This window comes from Crocuta crocuta, unplaced genomic scaffold, assembly GCF_008692635.1.
Source record: "Crocuta crocuta isolate KB4526 unplaced genomic scaffold, BGI_CrCroc_1.0 scaffold25, whole genome shotgun sequence".
Classification (NCBI taxonomy): Eukaryota; Metazoa; Chordata; class Mammalia; order Carnivora; family Hyaenidae; genus Crocuta; species Crocuta crocuta.
In genome coordinates, this window is record NW_027532015.1 from 19,352,597 (window position 1) to 19,376,489 (window position 23,893).

Below are 23,893 nucleotides of genomic sequence, written 5' to 3' on the forward strand. Positions count from 1 at the left end.
TATTAAAAATGTGATTTTTAACATCCCTCAAAATATTCATATACAATCTGCTATTCTTCCAGTGATTGTAAAATGTTAGAATTTTGTTATAAAAGTAAGTGTGTACCATTGCAGTTTCCCTACTTCAAGTTGAGAACCAACATAAATGGAACAGAATGTAATGCTAAGCATCTTATTAACAATGGATACACTGAGAGTTGCCCAGTCACAATGGCCTCACACATGGGTGGCCTACTGAGACAGTGGTACCTACCAGCATGAGCAGCACTGTGGGACAGTCACAGAGTCTAGGATCCCTGGAAGTCACCTGGCCAAACTGTGTTCGATTCTAAATCAGCAACAGAGGCTCAGAAAAGTGAGCCGGTTTGCTTGAGATTGCTTCTCAGTGGGGGAAGGTCTAGGAGCCAAAAGCTACCTCCTGGACCAAACTGAGACTCTTTCACCAACCATGCAACCTCCCTGTCAGAACACACGGCTACAGAACACATAATACCATTTTAGGTCAACATGTTGTGGTGATAAGACCCAGCGAGGGATTATTCTATGAGTCTGATCAGTGGGGGAAAGGTCTTTTGAGTATTTCAGATCCCAAATTGAGATTTTTGCCAATTCTTATTTGGTTTTTAGAATGGAATCATGTAGAAAATATGTTTTATTGTATATTTTCCATTATCTTTGTAAACCCGATTAAATGAAGATCTCACTGATAAGGATTAGGACTGTTAATCCCTAAATTAACTATCTGGGTTATCTCCCCCCCCCCCCCCCCCCCNAGCTGACAGCTCTCATGTACATTCATACACATCAGGGCTACAAGGGAGCTGGCTAAGTCAAAAGAAAGTGACCCCCTTTGTTACCCATCCTTAACTTGTGAAATGTATTGTACTTGGTAGAGAGAGGAAGTATTGCATTGTGGAGAGACTATGGCTTTGAAGTAGAAGACCCAAGTCTAAATTTAGCCCTGCCTTTTATTAGCTTTATAAATAGCCATTTAGCTTTATAACCATCTAACCATTTACAGCTCCAATTTCCTAGTTTCCTTAAAGGACTTTTAAAAAAATGTTTATTTTTGAGAGAGAGAAAGAGAGACTGAGCACAAGTGGGGGAGGGGCAGAGAGAGAGGGAGACACAGAATCCAAAGCAGGCTCCAGGTTCTGAGATGTCAGCACAAAGCCTGAAGTAGGGCTCAAACCCAAGGACCACAAGATCATAACCTGAGCAGAAGTTGGACACTTTACAGACTGAGCCACCCAGGCGCCCGGAGTTTCCTAGTTTCCTAATCTGTAAAACAGTCCTAGTAACTTCCTAGGAGGGTCACCAAAGGGAAGAAGTGTAACAGCGTGCCCCAATCACCTGGCACATGGGTATCTAACCAATGGAAGCAATGATTATTAACTAAAGTAAGACCTGTAACCCCAGACTGCAAAAAAGACACTATTTGAGCCTTTCAGGATGTTTGGAAAGATTGGAACAGCTCCTTGAGAATAAAGATATTTATGGAAATAGGCTGAGAAGAACTATTTCTCCTGAAATACTGTTACCCTAGATTAATGGAACAGTGAAAATAGCTCTGGAATGTTGAGATGGAGCCCTTGGGTGTACTTTGGGACAAGTTCCCTAATAGCAATGGCCTTGGATAAGGCACTCAGCCTCCTTGAGTCTGTCTCTTCATTTGAAAAACAAGGTAAGTCCCAAAATATCTTTGCTTCCTATCTTAAAGATTTATTTAAGGAAAGTCCTCCACCCCACCAAGGGATTTCATGGTAAGCAGCTCCCTGTCTTTGCATCTGGAAGGTTCTGCTCCTTTCATCTTCACTCCTGCTGTCACTTCACTGACACATAATTAGCAGTTGGTGAGATGCTATTTAGATTTTCTCTGGTTCTGTTGTTAATTCTCTGTGAGGCTGACTGATTTGAGTTGATTTAAAAATCTAAAGCTGAAGGTCCTCTGACAACAGTGCTATCTTAGCATGAAGGATGAGGACATAGATAAAGGTGAAAAAACACTAAAACAGAGCTCCTGTTTATAACTTCGTTCTACTGACACAGATCCAACAACCTCCAAGAATGAGAAAAAAAAAAAGGGAGGAGAGGCAACAAGGGAAAACAATACATTTATTAAGAGGCATGAAAATGCATAAACTCATTTATAAATAAATGTAGAATTTACCCCGTGAAAAAATAGCTAAAATCCATGAGTAAGCTGGATTTTGTATTTGAAATGATTACATATTTGATCTCCAATAATTTCCTCTCCAACATGATCTCTTAGTAGCAGCCACTTGACAATGACTATAGAAAAAGCTGTTACCAATGATTATCATATGGGGGGAAATTTTTCAAGAAATTTCTTTAAAAATGAACCAGTGCAAACAAATTCAGATTATAAGGGATACAGTAAGACCTACGGCTTATCTTCAGAAAAGTAGAAAATAAAAATCCCAAACATTTATTCATTAAGAAATGAAAAAGCAAACTACACTTTGATCATTGAAAAATAATACATATGGATATTATAAAACATTCTTAACCAGTAATTGTAATAATTACACTTATAAATGTTCATTCAAGTACTAATGTTCAATAAACATTCAAATTCCCATTAAAAGTAACACGAGATACAGGCGTGTGAGCAATACTACTTCTGATTTAATGACAACAAAAATCACATCAACAGAAGGCAAGTGATCTTTAAAATACTGTATTTTTTGTATGTAAATGATTTTTCACAGTCTGTATATTTTATCTGTGAGAACCCAAGAAACATCTCACAACAGCTAATTAAGAAGTCCTTTCTATAAATTAACTCTTGATATTACAGAAACATACTAGACCCCAAGGTGAGCTTAAGACAAAACAGGGCAGAATCCATTTTCTTTGGCAGGAAATTGTTCATTCCTTACCAAATGTTGGTTTGCTGTTGTGTGGACCCTATTAGAACACTCCTTTGGTATTTACCAAAGACCTAAGAAATCATCTGAAAAGGTTTCATTAACTATGGTACCGTGATAACAATGTAGCGCTTACGTCAAAGTTGCACCGAAACCAACCTGGTTTCCTTGATTACTGTTAATAGATCTTCCTTCAAAAAGCTCCTTCCTAATCCTGGCCTGAGTCTCAGGCTTTAACAAAAGTTCCTTTATCTGTTTCACTTTGGACTTCAGACCCATCCTTTCTCGACGCAAAGCTTCATTAATTAAGTCCTGGAATCCAATAGGTTTCTTGCCTATGGGAAAAAAAATTATATAATACATTTTACATACAAATGCCAATGAAAAACATTAAATATGGCACACTGACTTATCAAAAGAAGGTTAAAAGAAACCTTTAAAATGCTGCCCACATGTTATAGAAAAGTTTGCATTTTGCCAAAAATATATAATTTGCATGAAACGAATTTACGGTTAAATAAAAATCAGTGCATAGCCATAGCTGACATAGGACAAATGTGAGACATTATGAACTGACAGCGTGGAAAACAATTTCAACACCAGTTATTTTAAACTTAGCACTTATTAGCTGTGTGTGTGTGTGTTTTGGCCTCAGTTAAAGTGGTCAAATGCCCTGCTAAGCAATATAAATGGCAGTATTCCATTTATGACAAGGCCCCGTCCAAGGCCTTTACTTTGAGTCCATGAGGCATAACCCAAAGTCTCCTCTCCCTCAGCCTTGGCTGAGGGCAAGTGAAACTCGGGCCATTCTTTCATAAATGGATTTCCTCTGCTAGCCCCGGAACTCCATTCTCTTCTGTTGTGCTTCCGAAATGCAAACACATTGATCACGAAAGTATTAGGCAATCTCCACAGTTTGGACAAGAGACACTTAAACAGCACAATGCAAAGTAGTCCGTTGACTCAGCAGAGGGGAGCCGGATGCTTTTCACGGAGCAGCGGGGGGGCCTGCCTGCATTGGGGTCTCATTTCCTGTTGTTGTCACTGTCAGTGCCATTCCTATCAGCCTCTTGAGTTTTCACAGAGCTCCCATCCCCTGGCTTGCTTTTGTTCTGTGTTTCTTCCAGATACTGCTGGACAGCCTTGAGCACCGCGTTCTCCACCAGCCTCTTACTGAGCCTTACCAGTTCAGCATCATCAGGCTCACCTCCATTCTTATCACCTACATTCCACAATAGAGAAGAGAGGTCACTGAGGTCATATTACCATAGAAACTTGGCATGCAGGGGCCGGCTAGTTCAGTTAGCTAAAAAGAGCAAGTGTCCTTCAATCTGGTAAACTGGATCTGTAAATCCAAGAACACTGGTGTGGCTTTTCATTAGGTATTTGCAGAAACAGGAGACTGCCTAGGCCTGGGAGACGTCAGGTTGAAAAGTAGTTCATTAACCCCACTCCAAGAATATTCCACCTTGCAATGCTGGAACCTTCCTACTTCTACATGGAATTTTTGTTCTTCTCTCATCCATGGCTATTTGGTACTATTAAAGCCCATGCGCCCACCACCTGGAGACTGGAACATGTGCATTCACCAACTAGATCTGCATCTGCTTTTCCTTCGCCGCTGCTAAATGTCAGGTGTTCAAGTTTTCCCAATCAAATAACTAAGGAGAGTCACTAATTGTTTAAATGTTCAGCTCATGGATTGGTTGTTATAAAACTCGCAGCAACCCCATAAAGACAAAGGCAGTTACTACCACTAGGAACTGGTTTAAAATAAGCTTGTAAACTTAATATTCTATGTAATCTCAGTGCTATCAGTGCAATTTCAGAAATAAGAAACTCTTCAAGAGTTAGGATGATGATAGTAAATTACTAGATGTTAATATTTTATAGCCATTTTATTTCCCTGCTACTGATGATCAAGGTTTAATTATTCTACCTTTCATTTTACCTTAAAAGGGCTGGTTCTCATCTATTCCCATGCTATACATTTCCCACTCACTCTTCCATGTCTCCATTAATAGGGGAAAAAGAGCAAGGACCTCATCTCTCATGCCCATTCATTCTCTCATCTCCTTCCACCGAGCTGTGGACCCAAGAAGGCACATGACTAGAGGCAAAGACAATGGAGCACTTAAATATGGTAAACAAATAGTACCAGGTCTCAAGTGAGTGACGGACAGCAATACAGTTAATAGTAGGGAACTTCAGTATTCCACTTTCCACAATGAATAGATCATCCAGATAGAAAAACAGAAAGGAAGCATTGGATTTGAACTATATTTTGGACCAAATGGACCTAACAGACACATACAGAACATCCAGCAGTAATCAAAACAGTATGGTATTACCATAAAAGCAGACACATAGACTGACTGAACAGAATCTAGAGCCCATAAATAAGCTCATGTATATATGCTCAACTAATATTTGACAATGGAGCCAAGAAAACAGATGGGGAAAGTACAGCCTCTTCGATAAATGGTGCTGGGAAAGCTGGACATCGACATGCAAAAGAATAAAATTGGACCCCTATCTTGCACACACTCACAAAAATTAACTCAAAATGGAATGAGGACATAAACATAAGACATGAAACCAAAAAACTTCGAGAAGAAACCAGAGGAAAAAAGTTCCTTGACATTGGTCTTGGCAATGATTTTTTTTTTTTTTGGGAGATGATACCAAAGAACAAACAATAAAAGTAAAAATCAGCAAGTGAGACCATAACAAACTAAAAAAGTCTTCCACACAGCAAAAGAAACAAACAACAAAATGAAAGGGCAATCTACAGAATGGGAAAATATTTGCAAGTCACATATTTGATAAAGGTTTAATATTCAAAATATATAAGAAACTCCTGTAACTCAATAGCAAAAACAAAGAATCCAATTTAAAAATGGGAAGAGGACCTGAATAGACATTTTTTCCAAATAAGACATAAGATAATGTTTAACAAGTACATGAAAATGTGCTCAATGTCACTAATCATCAGAGACATGAAAATCAAAACCATAGTGAGATACCACCCCACACCTGTTAAAATGATTGTTATCCAAAAAACAAGAGACAACAAATGCTGGCAAGGATGTAGAGAAAAGGGAACCCTTGAGCACTGTTGATGGGAATGTAAACTGGTATAGCCACTGTGGAAAACAGTATGGAGGTTCCTCAGAAATTTAAAATTGTAGTTACCATATGATCCAGCAATACCACTTCTAGGTATATTTGAAGAAAATTAAATCACAATCTCAGATATCTGTACTTTCATGTTCATTACAATATATTTCACAATTGTCAAGACATGAACACAACCCAAGTTTACAATGATGAATGGATAAAGGAAATGTGGTATTTATATAAAACGAAATAGTATTCAACCATAAAAAGATGGCAGTCCTGCCATTTGTGACAATATGATGGGAGCGTGAGGGCATTGTGCTAAATGAAAGAAGGCAGAGAAAGAAATACTATGTGATCTCATCTACCTGTCAAATCTAAAAACACTGAACTCAAAAAAACAGAGACTAGAATGGTGGCTGCCAGGGACCAAGCAGGGGCAGAAAAATGAGGAATCCTGGTCAAAAACGTTTAGTTACAAGATGAATAAGTTCTGAGGATCTAATGGAAGCACAGTAACTACAGTTACCAAGTTACAGTTATCATTTACATGAACAGTTGCTGTGGAAGGAGAACTTTAATGTTCTCACTACAACAAGATATAATTAGGTAAATGTAAAGGATGTGTTAACTAACGTCTCTGTGGCAAATATTTTGCAATGAATATGTATATCAAATCATCACATTCTATACCTTAAACTTACACAATATTACATGTCAATTATATCTCAACAAGCTGGGAAAGAAAAAGAAGTAACTAGCATGCTCACTACATTAAGGTCAACTCATTTTTTGGAATGTCACTCCTGGCCTCCAGGAGGCAAGAGCCCAGTGTTACACTTGCATCCGTAGGTCTGGGACAGGTAGATACTGAGGGTGTGAGCTGGAAGATGGATATGGTTTTCTATGCTTACATGTAATAGGGAATGAAATACAAAAGCACATATGCTAAGGGCGAGAACTGGCCTCCAGCCCTCCTTCTGAGCCCCACTTCCATGAACACATGTCCAGGACCAACTTTGCTTATAACCATCATTCCTAGCACCTCCAAGCAGATGAGAGATAGGTTAAAGACCCATCTAGATTTGCTACCATTGGAAGGCCTTCCAATTGCTTTCCCCTCAAAAGTGGCAATTTGACACCCTAGACCCATGATCAAAAGTTCTAGATAGAACCTTTGAAATGCAAAACATACTTAGAATTGAGTAAACTTCAACTCTATGATATCTACATAGAAGGTAATTCAACATAAACGTCAGGATATTATTATTAAAAGAAGGGTAAAGAAATTAATTACTAATTCCACATTTGGGGGCAATTTAAAACTATTTTTACTAGTAAGAACGAATGAGTATATTGTGTAATACTCAAAGGATTTTAGCTTAATCTTACAAGACAATGTTTGTAAACCTGATACCTCCAAAGGTATTACCTATCTGGAACTATTTGTATAATGGCTCTTCAAACTTAAAAGGGAAAATCAGACACTGCAAATGAAGGGACACTTTTTAAGTATCCCCAAAACACTGGGAATGATGGCAGCTGTCACCCTACTTGTGCTCTGCGCCCAGGCCAGAGGCTGCATTCCTCCGGGCTGTTCCTTACTCTGGTCAGCTTTCAGATACCATCAGTTATCACATCACTGATACTCACCCATTGCATTTGATCCTAATTACTACTCACTCTCTAAAATGCCTCCGGTCATATAATCTGTGTTTCTGAGATTTCTTCCTGCCTATGAAGTGCTCTTGTTACTTCAAACACTCAGAGATTTAAAACACAAAAACTTCCCCACAGAAAGTTAATTTTCCCTTCTGACTTTCCCATTTCTGATTATGCTTTTATTATTATCCAAGTCAACCTAGCTCAAAACAAGACCGGCGCTGTCACTGATTCCTGCATTTCCCTCATCAACCCATCTACTCGCCAAGCTCCATTAATGTGCTTTTCACATTTTGTCCTCTCCTCAATGCATCTGGTATAACACCTCTAGATTAATATTTCTAAAATGTCCCTTTTAGTCACATTGTCTCTACAGGAAAGTGTAAACTAGTCTTCCTAAGCTTTCTAAAATTTTCCTTTGGTGATCACCCACCACTGCTGGGCTTCTGCTGTCAGCTTCCAACATCCCCTCAAGGGCCTCCACATCATCCTCTACTTCTAGATGGCCCTTCTTTTCTCTAGTTAAAATCCCACTACTCCATGAAGCCTTCCCTGACCAACCATGATGGAAGTGATGTGCTTCCACTAGATTCCAATAACTTTGGCTGCATGGGCAGTACATGGTCATTTGGTCATTCATTCACATATGCACTGAGGACTTAAGATACACCTGGCTATTCCAGCCTATGGGGGTACAGCAGAGAACAAAACAAAGTCCTACTGGTTTTTCTTTCTTAGTTTTTTACAAATCATGAGCATTATTTATCTATCATTTATTTAGTGATTTATTTATTCAACAACTATTGATTATCTGCTCTGCTAACGACACAGACTTGAGTATACAAACCATGTCCCAAGTTCTCAGTTATTCCCTACTCTCCTAATGTGTGGCGTGCTTACTAAATACAATAAGAGCTTGATCAATATTTGTCAGTCCAGTAAATTGTTGATTAAAGACCCTGAAAGGAGTACATTTTAAAAATGTTCATCTCTTGCTCTAAGCATAGTACATACACCTTGGCTAGAAATTTAAATTTAATAAATTTAAAGCAAGGGCAGAGAAGTCCAGAATAATCCACAGTCATATAAAAATCTCCAATTACTTTACTTGATAAACCTAGTCAATGACAAAATATCCAGCCTATGGGACAAGTATTAACTATCTACAATTACTAACCAATCAACCAAAAAAGCAAAGAAATTTATAAATCAATCTTCCACATCTGTCCTGAATTCCAGCTTCCATCTTATGATTTCCACAAAGCATCCTCAGACTATCCATGTTAGCTCAAGGAAGACTCTACTAGAAGGTTCATCACAGAGCCCTGCAAGTATGCAGCAATTCAAAAACTATGTATCTTCATTCCAGTAAAGACCTTATTTGTATTCCCACTTTCAACAGACTTAATTCAACTTAATTAACAAGAGGCATCTTAAGATTGAAGTTCTGCGGTTTTTTCTTCTGCCTAAGACTGAATGAATATATCTGTCTCCATAGTGACCTCTAAGATAAATGGCTAGCTTCCTTTTACCTGAAGCATAGTTAAAAATGGCAGTTCAACATGCCATTGCAAGGTACACAAACTATCTTTTAATATTTCAACAAAGGTACACACGAAAGATATTCCCAATGTGTGTAGCAAATTCTTGATAAAATTTTCTTTCTTGGTCTATTTGGGTTATTTAATATCATACCTACTTAAAGTGACAGATCAACCTTTGTCTTTGACACTGTTATTTTAGAAATCTCCCCAGAATATCCTCAATCAATTTCTTAGAATAATACTAAAAATATCAAAGAAAGGCAATGAGAAATTCTGTTAGGCCCACCAAATACAGTACTGTCCCTAAAAGAACAGACTTAAATTTTCAACAAATTTCAAGTAAGCAATTCCATTGCTTAGAACTGTAACACCATTAATCCACTGTGTGTACCCATGATTCTATTTTTGTTTATATTTGTTGGCTCTCTGATACCAACCCAATGTAAAGATAAAGTTTATTTTCATAATCGAAAAAAGAGAGAAGTAAATCCATTTGCGGCAAAAAAATATTTTTTTCTACCTACTAGAATAATTTAAGATCAACATTAATATGGTTCATCTATTCTTATGTGTGAGCTAATTGTTTATTTGACATCACACAATGGGCCCCAGGAACCATCACCATCCTCCACCTACCACAAACATCTAGGTCTGGACAAGAATAAATCATGCTAATATTTTTTAAAAGAGAACAAAAGAAATTTTGCTTACAATGCCATGTAAGATCAAGGGAGAAAGAATAACTACATTAAAAGTACTTACTTATCCCAATCAAAATCCCAGCGAATTATTTTGTGGATATCAATGAAATGATTCTATAAATTTGTTTATAGTTGTTTTAAATTTATTTTTGAAACAGAGAGAGACAGAGCATGAGCGGGGGAGGGGCAGAGAGAAAGGGAGACACAGAATCTGAAACAGGCTCCAGCCTCTGAGCTGCCTGCACAGAACCCGATGCAGGGCTCGAACCCACAAACCCCCAGATCATGACCTGAGCCAAAGTCAGACGCTTAACCAACTGAGCCACCCAGGCGCCCTACAATGAAATGATTCTAAAGTTTCCATGGAGAGGGAAAAAAATAACATAATAACCAACGCAATACTCAAGGAGGAAAAACAAGTTGGAGGAACTAACACTACCCAACTTCAAGACTAACTATAAAGCCTTAATAATCAAGACAGTCTGGTATTGACAAAAGAATAGACAAATACATCACTGGAACAGAACAGAGAGAGCTCAGAAATGGACCCACACAGAAACAGTCAACTGATCTTTGAAAAAGGAGCACAAGAAATACAATGGGGGCAAAGACAGTCTCTAACAAATGATGGAGCAACTGGACACCCACATCCACGCACTTTAATGGATCTAGACACAGACCTCATTCCCTTCACAAAACTAACCCAAATGTATCACAGACCTAAATACAAAATGCAAACCTATAAAACTCCTAGCAGATAACATAGGAGAAAATTTAGATGACCTTGGGCATGACGATTACTTTTTAGATAACACCAAAGATACAACCCATGAACAAAATAACTGATAAGCTAGACTTCACTGATGTTAGAACCTTCTTCTCTCTGAAAACAAAAGAAAATGTCAAGAGAATGGGAATACAGGCCACAGACTGGGAGAAAATATTTTTAAAAATAACTGTTGTCCAAAACATGGAAAAAACTCTTAAAACTCAACAATAAGAAAGCAAACAACTCAGTTTAAAAACGTGGCCAAAGATCTTAAGAGAAACCTCACCGAAAAAGATATATAGATGGCGAATAAACATATAAAAAAGATGTTGCACATCATATGGCATCAGGGAAATGCAAATTAAAACAAAAATCATACATCACTACACACCTATTAGAATGGCCAAAATCCAGAACACTGACCACACCAAATGCTGACAAGGATATAGCACAACAGAAACTCTCATTCATTGCTGGTGGGAATGCAAAATGTTTCAGTCACTTTGGAAGATTGTGGATGGTTTTTTATAAAACTAAATATATTCTTATCATACAGTCCAGCAATCAATCTATGTCCACGCAAAAACCTACACGTGGATGTTTACAGCATTTCTTTCATGTTAACTCTTTTAGTTCAATTTTTAATTTTTTTTTGTTTATAGCCTCTTTATTCATAGTTGCCAACATTTGGAAGAAACCAAAATGTCCTCCAGTAGGTGATGGATAAGCTGTGGTGTGTTCAGATAATGGAATACTATATGGTGCCAAAAAGAAATGAGCTATCAAGCCATAAAATGACATGAAAGAACCTTAAATGCATAATGCTAAGTGAAAGAAGCCAACCTGAAAAGACTGTATGATTCCAACTACATGACACTCTGGAAAAGGCAAAACTATGGACACAGTATAAAAAGATCAGTGGTTGCCAGGGGTGGGGGAGGACAGAGGTGAATAAGCAGAGCACAGAGGATTTTTAGGGCAGTGACAATACTCTGCATGATACCATAATGAGGGATACGCGACATGATACACCTGTCCAAATCTACGACATGCACAATACCAAGAGCAAACTATAAAGTAAACTGTAGGCTCTGGGTGATAATGAAGGGTCAACGCAGATTTATCAATTGTAACAAAGTATCGCTGGTGGTAGATATTGGCGGGGTTAGGGGAGGTTATGCATATGTCGGGGGCAGAGGATATCCAGGAAATCTCTGTACCTTCCTCTCAATTTTTCTGTGAACCCTAAAACTGCTCTTTAAAAAACACTAACATCTTAATTTAAAGAAAAAAAGTTCTCACTTGCTCACATCCTAACTATCCAGGATGTCACGCGCTATCTGAACAAAGGCTTCCTAAGCATCTTCCCTTCACTTGCACCATTTTGCCCTCCACATTCCTGTCGCATAAAATTATACCCTCCTTAGCGGCAGATTTTTTTTTTTCCTTTCTTTTTTTTTTTTTAATAGTTTATTGTCAAATTAGTTTCCACATAACACTCAGTGCTCATCCCCACAAGTGTCCTCCTCCATGCCCATCCCCCCTCCCCCCACATCCATCAGTCCTCAGTTTTTGTCAGCATTCNGGCAGATTTTTTTTGACTGAGCTCACCGTTTCTTTCATCTACCCAGATAAAAAGAAACACTCATATAGATCTGTAGGCTATTCAAAAAATTGGGTGACATATCCAATTTCTTTGCATACCACCTGCAACTCATCTATGATGAGGGACAGATCCAGAATTGTCCCCAAGTGCACATTTAAACTCACACTGTCTGTGGGCATTCATCTACCCAATGTATTAGCGGCAAAATCCCGGGAAATAGAGTTCCTGTAAATAGAGCTACCCTCCTCTTGCCAAATACCAAAATTCCTTCCCACCCTCGATATACATAAATACACACCAGAAAATTTTAGAATTAAAACACCAAAGCCATATTTAAAATATTTTCTAGAATATAAGTTTAAAAAGGAAAAAAATCAGGCCTCTGTAAGTTTTATTACACATTCAGTAGCACAGAATACATAGAAAATGATGATGCTTTATGTGAATAAAGGACAATCCCTCCCACCCCCTCAGGGATTCTTGAGATCACTGTGTGTCTTAACACTGACCCCACTCTCACCATTTTCAAATTGGTGTTGGGGGGCAGGGTACCATGCAGTTATACTGAATATCACTAATAGCTTTGAGGGGAAACAGAGGGGAGATAAAGTCCCAATTGGTAGTGGACCTGCAGACTGAGTGGGACGGGCATGACCCATCCACACAGCCTCGGCCAAAGCTGTCATGATGACAAAGAGTTATGGGTCCCTCAGGTCTTTTCTTAACACAGCTGGGGCTGGTACCTCCAGAGTCTTCACTTCCTCCATTGTTCCCCAAGTCACAGCCTGAGGAAGCCTCGCCCCCGCCCCCGCCGCCCCATCCACATATCCTCGTAGGAACCTTGTAGGATCCTTGAAAATACTCCAAATCACATGGCTTAGGATGCTTTCTATGACATGTGCCCTCAGGACTGCCTTTGTACAGTCATATCAGAGAAGGGACAAGACATATTTGCTGCATGTTTATAGGTCAAACAGCCTACCAAAGAAATCTTTCCAGACATCACATAACAGCCTCACAGAGACTTCTCATCTATCTGTAACATCAGTTTTCTGAGTCCATATTATAATCCACACTGTTCTCTAAATAATCTGTGCTGTAATGCTGTCATTTCCTCTTGGAAGCTTTGGTGATGAGCTAGAACTACAGGTGGTGGGTGATAAGAAAGAACTCGTAATATGTGTGTGTGGAGGGAAAAATATATACATAAGAGTCTGAAATCCAATTCTGCCACGTCTGTACAGCCTTGTTCACAATCTCCCTAAACCTAAATTTCCCTTTAATGGGCCATTCATGAGGACAATATCCCTTGCATTGTTTTTGTAAGCATTAGAGATAAGGTACAGAAAGTACCTAACATTGTACCTGGAACATAGTAGGCTCTCAAAACATGGTAGCTATTTTATTAGTACATTTTATACATGTATTATGAATAGACCTGAGTTCAATTTATTTTAGGAATGAGTTCAATGCCTCCTATGTGCCAGTCACTAATTTACTCATTCTATTAAGTACCTACTATGCACCATTGCTAAGTATTTAAAAAGAAATAAAATCTAGTCTCTGACCGCACAGAAGTCACCCTAGGAAGACCAATAAACAATGATTGCAAAACACTAGGTTAAGTGCTGTAATAAAATATGTTCAAAGTCCAGTGGAACTGGGATAGGATAGCAAGGTTAATTTTCACATAGGAGATATTTTGGCTGAGTCAATAGGAGTTTTCAGGCAGGGGGTAGAGGGAGTAGGAAGGTTTTACCAGACATAACAAAGGCATGAGTGCATGCTCTGAAGAACAAAAATACATGACGCACTTGAAGAACTGGAGGCACTTCCACAGTACTGGCTTAAAGAGTTCAGAGTGTCATGGGTAGAGTGCGGGTGGCAAAGGAGGCAAGAAGAAAGGCCTGGACAGCAGGTACAGGTGAAGGGTCCTATGTACCATACCAAGGAGTCTAAGTTCATTCTATAGGCAATAGGCAATTACTGAAGAATTTCAAGCATAGCCATTTTTAGAAAATTTACAGTAACAGCCATGTGGAATATGGAAAAAGGATTTGAGAGGGGGAAAAATAGAGACAAGGTTTTACAGTAGACAAAAAGAGAAACAATGAGGACCTGAACTATGGCAGATACAATAGGAAAGTAAAGAGACATATTACAGAAAGAATTAAGAAACAGGAATATTAGAAGAGGACCAATTTAATTAAGAGAAGGTTTTAAGGAAAGAGGAAAGGGAGTGTAAAATATATATATATATGAAGAAATATGCCAAAAATGTTTGAGATTCAATAAAAACTTTAAATTCAAGAAGCTCAAAAATATCAACCTTAAGAAATGTGAAGAAAATCACACCAACGAACATCATGATCAAGATGCTAAAACCAATATTAAGAGAAAACCATAAAAGCAGCCAAAAGAAAAGGGAGGCATTATACACAGAGGAACAAAGACAAGAATGATAGCAGACTTACTCATCAGAAACAATGCAAGCCACAAGATAATAGTACAACATCCTTAAACTGCTAAAGAAAAAGAAAAGGCAACATAGAATTCTTATTCCAGACACACTATCTTTCAAAAATGAGGGTGAAGGACTTTTTTTCAGACATATAAATGCTAAGTTAATCATCAGCCAACAAGTACTAGAAGAAATGTTAAAGGAAAAACTTTAAGGAGCAAAAAAATGATACCAGATGGAAATCTGGATCTACTTACTCAAAGACATGAAAGAACTAAAAACTGTACATATGTAGGTAAAAATTAAATACTTTCTCTTTCTTAATCTCTGTAAAAGACAACTGTTTTAAATAGAGTTTATAAAGTATATGGTAACAATAGCACCAAGACTGAGCGGGAAGATGGAAATAACTGTTCAAAGGTTCTCATGTTAAGTGTGAAGTGATGTATTATTTGAAGGCATACCAATCGTAAGTTGAGACTGTATATTTTAAAATCCTAGAGCAACCACTAAAGTAAAAATGAAAAAGAGGCATAACTAATAAACCAATATGGAATATTCCAACATATAATAAATAAACTAATATGGGAGATTTAAACTCACCTATACTGGCTCATCATATAAAACACAGAATGGTCCAAACAGTCGAATAAGATGTTAAAGATTGTTAATATGGATAAAAAATAAGAATCAACTATGATGTCTACCAAAAATCTACTTCAAATATAAATACATAGAAAGGTTAAAGGTAAGAGGACGGATAATGATATATCCTGCTAATGCTACTCAAATGAAAGCTAGAGAATAAATATTAAACAAAGCAGATTTCAGAAAAAGAGTATTACCTGAGATACATAATCATTTTATAATCTTAGGGAAATCAGTTCATCAAGAGGATATAAAAACCCTAACTGTGTATGCACCTAATAGCAAGAGCTTCAAAGTATCTGAAATAAAAACCGATGGAACTGAAAGGACAATAGATAATCCACAATTAGAGTTTGAGATTTCAAGACCACTCTTATAGCTGATAGAACAAAGAGAGAGAAATTCAGTAAAAATACATAAGACTTGAACACCAGTAACCAAATCCACTGAACTGACAATTAGAGAACACACCACCCAACAACCACAGAACACATGTGCTTTTTAGTACACGGAAGCCTTTACAAAAGGAGATCATGTTCTGAGCCATAAATCAAGTCTCAATAATTTAAAATTATCAAATTTCTCCAATACGTGTTCTCAAACCACAGTGGAACCAAATAAGAAATCGATGATAGAAAGATGAAAAAGTCCCCCAATTATCTGGAAATTGAACAACACAATTCTAAATAATCCATGGATTAAAGAAGAAATCAAAAGAAAATTAGAAAGTATTTTGAACTGAATGAAAATGAAAACACAACATATCAAATTTGTAGAATACAACTAAAGCTATACTTAGAAGGAAATTTATACCATTTTATGTTATATTAGAAAATAAGAAAAATCTGAAGTGAGTTATCAAAGCTGCCACATTACAAACATAAGAAAAGTGAAGCAAATTAATCCCAAAGTAAACAGAGAGAAGAAAATAATAAAGATAATAGCAGAATGAAACAGAAAACAAATACAAAATAGAGAAAAACCAAAGAAACCAAAGGCTAGTTGTTTGGGGGAAAAAAATCAATTAAATAATCTCTATCCAAATGGATCAGGAACAAAGAACAGAAGATATATATTACCAATATCAGGAATAGGAGAGAGAATATCTCCATCAATTGTATAAACATTAAGAGGATAATAAGGAAATACTATAAACAATTTTATGCCAGTAGATGTAACAAACTAGATGAAATGAGCAATTTCCTTAAAAGAAACTACCCAAATGTTCAAGAAGAAATGAATAATTTAAATAGCCCTATTAAAGAAACTGAAACTATAGTAAAAAAGAATATCTTTCAACAGAAAGCTTCATTATTGGTAAATTCTATCAAGTATTTAGGAAGACATTTTACCATTCACAAAATCTTCTGGAAAATAGAAGAGAGAACACTTCCCAATTCATTCTACAATACCTAACCCAGACAAACACTGTGAAAACAAATCTAGAGAAAAATATCCCTCACAAATAGAGATACAAAAACTCATAAGAAAATACTGTCATATCAGATACAGCAATGCATGAAAAATATAATACATCATAATTAAGAGGGGTTTATTCCAGAAATGCAAGATTGCGTTAACATTTGAATATTGGTATAATTCACCATACCAACAGACTAGAGAAATACAATCATCTCAATATATTCAGGAAAAGAATTTGACAAACTTTAATACCCATTCATGATAAACATGCTTAGCAAACTAAAAATAGAAGGAAACACCCTTAGGCTTTAAAGGACTTCTATGAAAATCTACAGCAATGTCATACTTACTGGTAAAAGATGATTTTCCCCTGAGGTCAGGAACAAGACAAAGATCGGCTCTTACCACTACTAGTCAGTGTCCTAGCCAATGCAATTAGGCAATAATAATAATAATAGTAATAATAATAATGATAATAAATTTAAAAACCCTCCTGATTGAAAAAGAAATAGTAAAATTGTCTTCGTTCATGGTATATATGATTATCTATCTAGAAATCCTAACGAATTCTATAAAAATATGTTCAGCAGGGTCACAGAATACAAGGACTATATATATTTTAATCACTTTTTTTTAAGATTTTATTTTTAAGTAATCTCCATACCCAATGTGGGGCTCAAACTCACAACCTTGAGATCAAGAGTCACATGCTCCACTAACTGAGCCAGTCAGACACCCCACAAGGATTATATTTTTAAAAGTCAACTGTATTTTTAAAAATTTTTTGAATGTTTATTCACTTTTGTTAGAGACAGTATGAGCGGGGGAGGAGCAGAGAGAGAGGGAGACACAGAACCTGAAGCAGGCTCCAGGCTCTGAGCTGACAGCACAGAGCCAGACACAGGGCTTGACCCTGAGGTCAGACGCTTAACCAACTGAGCCACCCAGGTGCTCCCCAAATGATTTTCAACACAGGTGCCAAGATAATTCAACACAGAATAATCTTTTTAAAAAACAGTGCTAGGACTGTGGTATAGACATATGCAAAACAGAACCATGACCCTTATCTCACACCAAATATAAAAATGAACTCATAATGGATCATAGACCTAATATAAGAGCTAAGAGTAAAAAGTGTCTAGAAGAAAATATAGAATTTTTTAGTGACCTTGGATTAGGCAAAGATTCTTAAATAGGACCCCAAAAGCACAGTCTACCAAAAAAAAGGATAAATTGGATTTCATCAAAATGTAAAACTTTTAAGACACTGTACACTGTTAAAGAGGATGGGAAAAAATATTTGCAAGACATAGCCATTAAAGAATGTGTACCCAAATACAAAAAGAACTCTCACAACTTAGTAAGAAGATAAAGAAACAAAGAAAAAAATTAAAATGGCCAAAAGATTTGAAGAGTTACTTCACAAAGGACATACAGATGGCCAATAAACATGTGACAAATGCTCAACATCATTAACTATCAAGGAAATGCAAATTAAAATCACAGTGAGATACCATCAGTCACTCACTAAAGTCAAAACTTAAAAGATTGACAATATCGAGTGTTGTTGAGTATGTGAAGCAACTGGAACTCCTTCTTGGTGGAAATGCAGAAATGGTAGAGCCAGTTGTAAGAACAGTTTGGAAATTCTTATAAAAGTTGTTCTTCTGAAAGTTGGCCATGTTCTTGCCATGTAACTAGCAATCTCATTTCTAGCGAGAATTGAAAACAAGTGAAATAAGAGCATATGGTCACACAAAAACCTACACATAAATGTTTGTACTAGCTTTGTTCGTAATTTCCCCAACCTTCAACTGGTGAATGAATCAACAGGCCATGGTACATCCACACAATAGAAGAGTACTCAGCAGTATGAAGGAATGGATTCTCATACATCAACAAGACAGGTGAATCTAAGGTGTCTAATACTAAGTGAAAGAAGCCCCTGTCAAAAGACTGCATAATGTATAATTTCACTTTTATGACATTCTGAAAAAGGCAAAACTATCAGTCCTGAAACAGACCAGTGGCTTCCAGGGGCTAGGGATAGGGGGGGGGGGTGGCTTTAAAGGGACATAAGAGGATTNCTTCAGTCTTGTTTGTCATGGTCATTATACTGCTGATCAAATTCCCTACATGCTGATTAAGTTTCCAAGAGAGTGAATTCTGCTGTATGTCAATTATGCCTCAATTTTAAAAAATACTGAGAACAATTTCTTCCTCATGATGAGGGCCAATGTCAGGGTCTACTGGGGCAACATGTAGACCTGCAAGCTGGAAGTCCCTAAGGCCCTGTCATTCTTCACAGTTAGCATGTAGCTGATAACATAGAGGATTTCCTCAGCTCCTCTCCCTGTTCTAAGATAACACATCTCAACCCCAAGCTCTCAATCTCTCATAGCTGCAGGCGTCAGATTCTTAGTTGCTTTCCTCCTGAATCATATTCTTCTGTTGTGCTCAGTATAAAAATTTGAAAAATAATTTTCAGTGTAATAAGGGTGGTTTCTGAGCATGAATGAAACCCAAAACATTTTAATAATCCCCATTAGTGTACAAAACATATATCATTTGTTCCAATCTGTTCAAAAAGAGCAAACTAAATTGGTAGCCAGTACCTGAATGACAAGTGGTCACCACCAGTCTGTTGTTGAAATCTATTTCCAAGAGGCACTGTGCTCCCTGTAGGGTTGTTTTATTCACTTGTTTTGCCTTGTGTTGTTTCTAGGCTATTCCTTACCATAAAATGCTCTCTATTTCATAGAGACCATGGGCTTTTTTTCCCCCTCAATTTTGATTCCTATAGTTGCCCAGGTTGGAATGTAAGAAGTTCTCAATATCCCTGACTGTTTGCTCAGGACGACTGCACATCATTTTGTACAAAACTAATTGGGAGGTGGTATTTGAGCAGTAATAAAAGCAGCAGAAATTTCAACACAAGCCCTGGTACAAAGGAGTATCTACAGAAGTCTGGTTACCCCTGGAAAATTATTCTTATGACAAAGAGGAAATACATGTAGTTTCAACCAGGTCAAAAGCATCAATTTTTAAGTAATCATGATCAATTCAGCATGGGTAGAGGGCTAGAAAATGAGCATTGCTTTCAATGGAAAAACTTATTATGTTCATGTAATTTTTTTATAATCTACTTAAGAGAGTTTACATACAACTTAAAAGCACAACTAGCTGGGATTAATTTTCACTTGTATGCAAATGCTCATGGTAATACATACTTTTCTTCCTAGGCTGATATTCCAAGCTGGGAGTTGATTTAAGCAAAAATAAAGGTCACTTTTCTGATCTGAAGGCAGGCAACATTCACCAAGGTTAGATCAGCAGCATAAATGCTGCCATCCATCTAATCTGGTGATATAAATCAGTTTTCCTCTTTTATAAGCAATAAGGACACACCCCGGTCAAAAGTTTCCACCGATGGAGAAAATCCCCATGGTGCCAGGTCACTAACAGCCATTACAGAAATACTTCCTTCCATTCATTTAGATAACACTTCACACTTTTCAAAGTGCTTTCAGAAACATTATTGTTTCTGGTCCTCAAAGAAACCTCTTGAGGTAAAATAAGTGTTATTCTTCCCATATTACAAGTAAGAACAATGAAACACAAGGGATTACACAAACTATGATCACATAGAAGTGATGAAAATCTATAGTTCTCACTCAAAATCAGGTAGAGGAGTTCATCCAGGACACTCTCCCCCCCCCCCCCAGGCTGATACACCATAGCTCTCTGGTGGACCCCCATCCTGGGGAAGTGAAGGTACACAGGAGAGAAACAGCATATACATTAATGGTTAGTTAACTGGGGGGAAAAACCCCAAGAAATCCAGAAAGTTTTGCTCTCAGATTAAAAATTTTATACTAAATAATGTATATTTATGGGGTGCCTAGGTGGCTCAGTTGGTTAAACATCCAACTCTTCATTTCGGCTCAGGTCATGATTTCATGGTTCGTGAGTTTGAGCCCCGCATTGGGCTCTGCGTTAACTGCATGGAGCCTGCTTGGGATTCTCTCTCTCCCTCTCTCTGCACACCACCCCCTCCCCCAGCTCACGTGCTCTCCCTCAAAATAAATAAATAAACTTAAAGAAAGAGAAAAGCTAGGGGCGCCTGGGTGGCTTAGTCGGTTAAGCGTCCGACTTTCGCTTAGGTCATGATCTCGCGGTGCGTGGGTTCGAGCCCCGCGTCGGGCTCTGTGCTGACTGCCAGCTCAGAGCCTGGAGCCTGTTTCAGTCTGTGACTCCCTCTCTCTCTGACCCTCCCCTGCTCACGCTGTCTCTCTCTCTCTCCTAGAAATAAATAAAACATTAAAAATAAAAGAAAGAGAAAAGCTAAATAATTGATATTCATGAGGATAATATAATCCCTTCCCTCCATTTCCAAACTTTCCTTCTTCCCTCCTTTCATCTTTCCTTCCACATATTCAGCAAGCACCCTCCATGTGATAAGCACTGCTATGAAGACAGAAATGAATCCGATATGGGCCCTGCCTTCTCACACCTGCAATTTAGCATAGGTAGAAACATGTGCTAAGAGATAAATAAAAGATCATGAATGTTCAGAAGGAAAGATGTACAATATAGGGTAGGTACACAAAGGAAAGAATGGTCAATTCTACCTAGGGGAAAATATCAGAAGAAAGTCTCCTGTAGGAAGTGGTACTTGAGCTGGATCTTCTAAGTGTTTCTCAGGGAGACCAGGGTAGAACTGCTGTGACAAGCAGAAGGGGCAAGACCAGGCAGCTTGCTCCAGTAACTGCAGAACTCAGATTGGTACAAAGTGAGTGTGTTAGTAGGAGGCAAGGAGAATGCTGAGGCTGGAAATGTTCTCAGGAGAGACACTATGAAGTGAATGTCCTGTAGGACATACCAAGTAGTTTGCACATTCTTTCTTTCTTTTTTTTTAATGCTTACTTATTTTTGAGAGAGAGACAGAGACAGAGACAGAGAACGAGCTGGGGAGGGCAGAGAATGAGAGGGCGACACAGAATTCAAAGCAGGCCACAAGCTCTGAGCTGTCTGTACAGATCTCTACGCAGGGACCACGAGATCATGACCTGAGCGGAAGTCAGACTCTTAACCAACTGAGCCACCCAGGTGCCCCTCCCATAAACCTAATTTTTAAAGTCTGACCAGGGAAAATCCAGGGAATCAGAACTATTTGGTCAGTGTGTTCTGCTTGTGAATACTGATCAATCTGTGGACCATGTCTATCAGACAATAATAGTGGGTCAAACAGAGAATGTGTGATGTAAAAGAAAACTTGATCATGATTAATCATTAAAATAAAACCAAGAGAAAATACAGGTTAAGGTCATCCTTGGCCATTCAGGCCATGTGATAAAAATGAATAAACTGAGTACACTTCTGAGCACTGGAACCAGTTTCTCCAGCTGTAAAAGGGACCAGTCATCCTGCTCTGGTGTCCCCACAGACCACTGAGAGGCTCCGAGGGGGACAGTGTGAGTCCCTAAAGAAGGAAGAAGTACCAACACGTGATATCTCCACTCACCCTCACCACCTCTACTTCCTCACACAGTCTTCGCCTGTATTGCCAACTTGTGTTCATTAAACACAGTGTCGTTACTCATTTAAAAAACAAAACATGGGGTACCTGGGTGGCTCAGTTAAGCGTCTGACTTCAGCTCAAGTCATGGTCTCCCGGTTTGTGGGTTCGAGCCCTTCATTGGGCTCTGTGCTGACAGCTAGCGCAGAGCCTGGAGCCTGCTTCAGATTCTGTATCTCCCTCTCTCTCTGACCTTCCCCTGCCTATGCTGTCTCTCTCTCTCTCTCTCAGAAATAAATTTAGAAATAAAACATTAAAAATTTTTTTAATTTAAAAAAATTTAAAAAAACAAACCAAAACAAAACTGAAGCATGGTGAATTCCTACATTTATTGCATTAGCTTCAGGAAGAATGACTGAAGAAAGTAATTTAGGATATACTTTTCTCTTCTCAATGACCTATGACTATCAATTTACCAGAGACTTCCAGAAAGCATTTAGACAAAAATCAAATGATTCTAAACTTCTCTTTGGTGATAATTTGTTGCTCATTAAAGTTCTTTGAATATGTGAATTCTTATAATAGGAAATTCAACTAGCATATAAACTTTACTCAACAGTAACGTGCTGATGGCACATAAATATTAATTCATTTCTTGGGTCAGTTGATGTTTGCTTCCCAAGCTCTTGATCTCCAAGTATGGAAGAACTGCTCCCAGCAAGGAAGTCTCAGTCCCACTATGTTTACCAGGGTGGACAAAAAACAATTGGTGTCACAATAGGTTCCTCTCCAGGCCACCCTAACGGCAAAGTTGATATCCCTGAGGAAAGCAGGACACTGAAAAGATGGTTAGAAGAAGGAGACCTGAGAGGACCTTGGTCTTCTCCCCCACCATGTCCATGTCTTTCTCTGCAGAATAAGCCAGAGCCTGCCCCCACATACAGCTGCTGAGAGTCTCTTCCCAGGAGCCTCAGAGACTAAGGAGCCATGTTCCTTCATCACCAGCTTCTTCAAAGACATAGTATGCTACATACTGAGTCCCCAGTCTCTACATATCAATGTTTTCATAACACCTCACATTACTTTACTTAGCTGTAATAATCATACTTGTAGATCCTTTTAATAACAATAAACTTACTTAATATTAAGTACCTATTATGTGCCTGGCTTTTCCCCCCACACATTTAAATCAAAAACTTAGCATTATTATCACTATTTTACCTATGAGAAAACCAAGGGTCAGAAAAGCCAAGAGACTTGCCCTAGCCTATATAACTAAATGTGGCAAAGCTGGGACTCAAATCCCATGATACCATGTCAACTGGAAATATATTTCTATGACATTTTCTATATCTTTAGCACTAAAATGAGACTTCCAACCAGAAAATATTCATAATGCTTTCTGTTAAGTTATAGGGTCAGAATACCAGGACTAGAATCTTAGCTCTCCCATTCACTAGCTTTGTATCCCTGTGGAATCTGCTTACCCTCTCTGAGGTTCACGTTCTTTATCTGCACATCCAGGTTAATAGTAGCTCTGTACCACAGGGC

General features: G+C 38.0%; 1 protein-coding gene across 3 annotated transcripts in view; it reads right to left on the minus strand.

Moving 5' to 3' along the window:
- Nucleotides 1-2,096: 2,096 nt before the first annotated feature.
- AKAP7 (A-kinase anchoring protein 7) overlaps nucleotides 2,097-23,893 on the minus strand; it is a 132,160-nt gene continuing 110,363 nt past the window's right edge. For 2 of the 3 annotated variants that reach the window (XM_077776115.1, XM_077776117.1), the window contains one exon: nucleotides 3,250-4,113. In XM_077776115.1, coding sequence (XP_077632241.1) covers nucleotides 3,917-4,113 — 197 coding nt within the window. In that variant the 3' untranslated portion in view covers nucleotides 3,250-3,916. Of the gene's footprint in view, nucleotides 3,227-3,249; nucleotides 4,114-23,893 lie in introns of those variants that run through there. The other variant, XM_077776116.1, reaches the window with a different exon arrangement.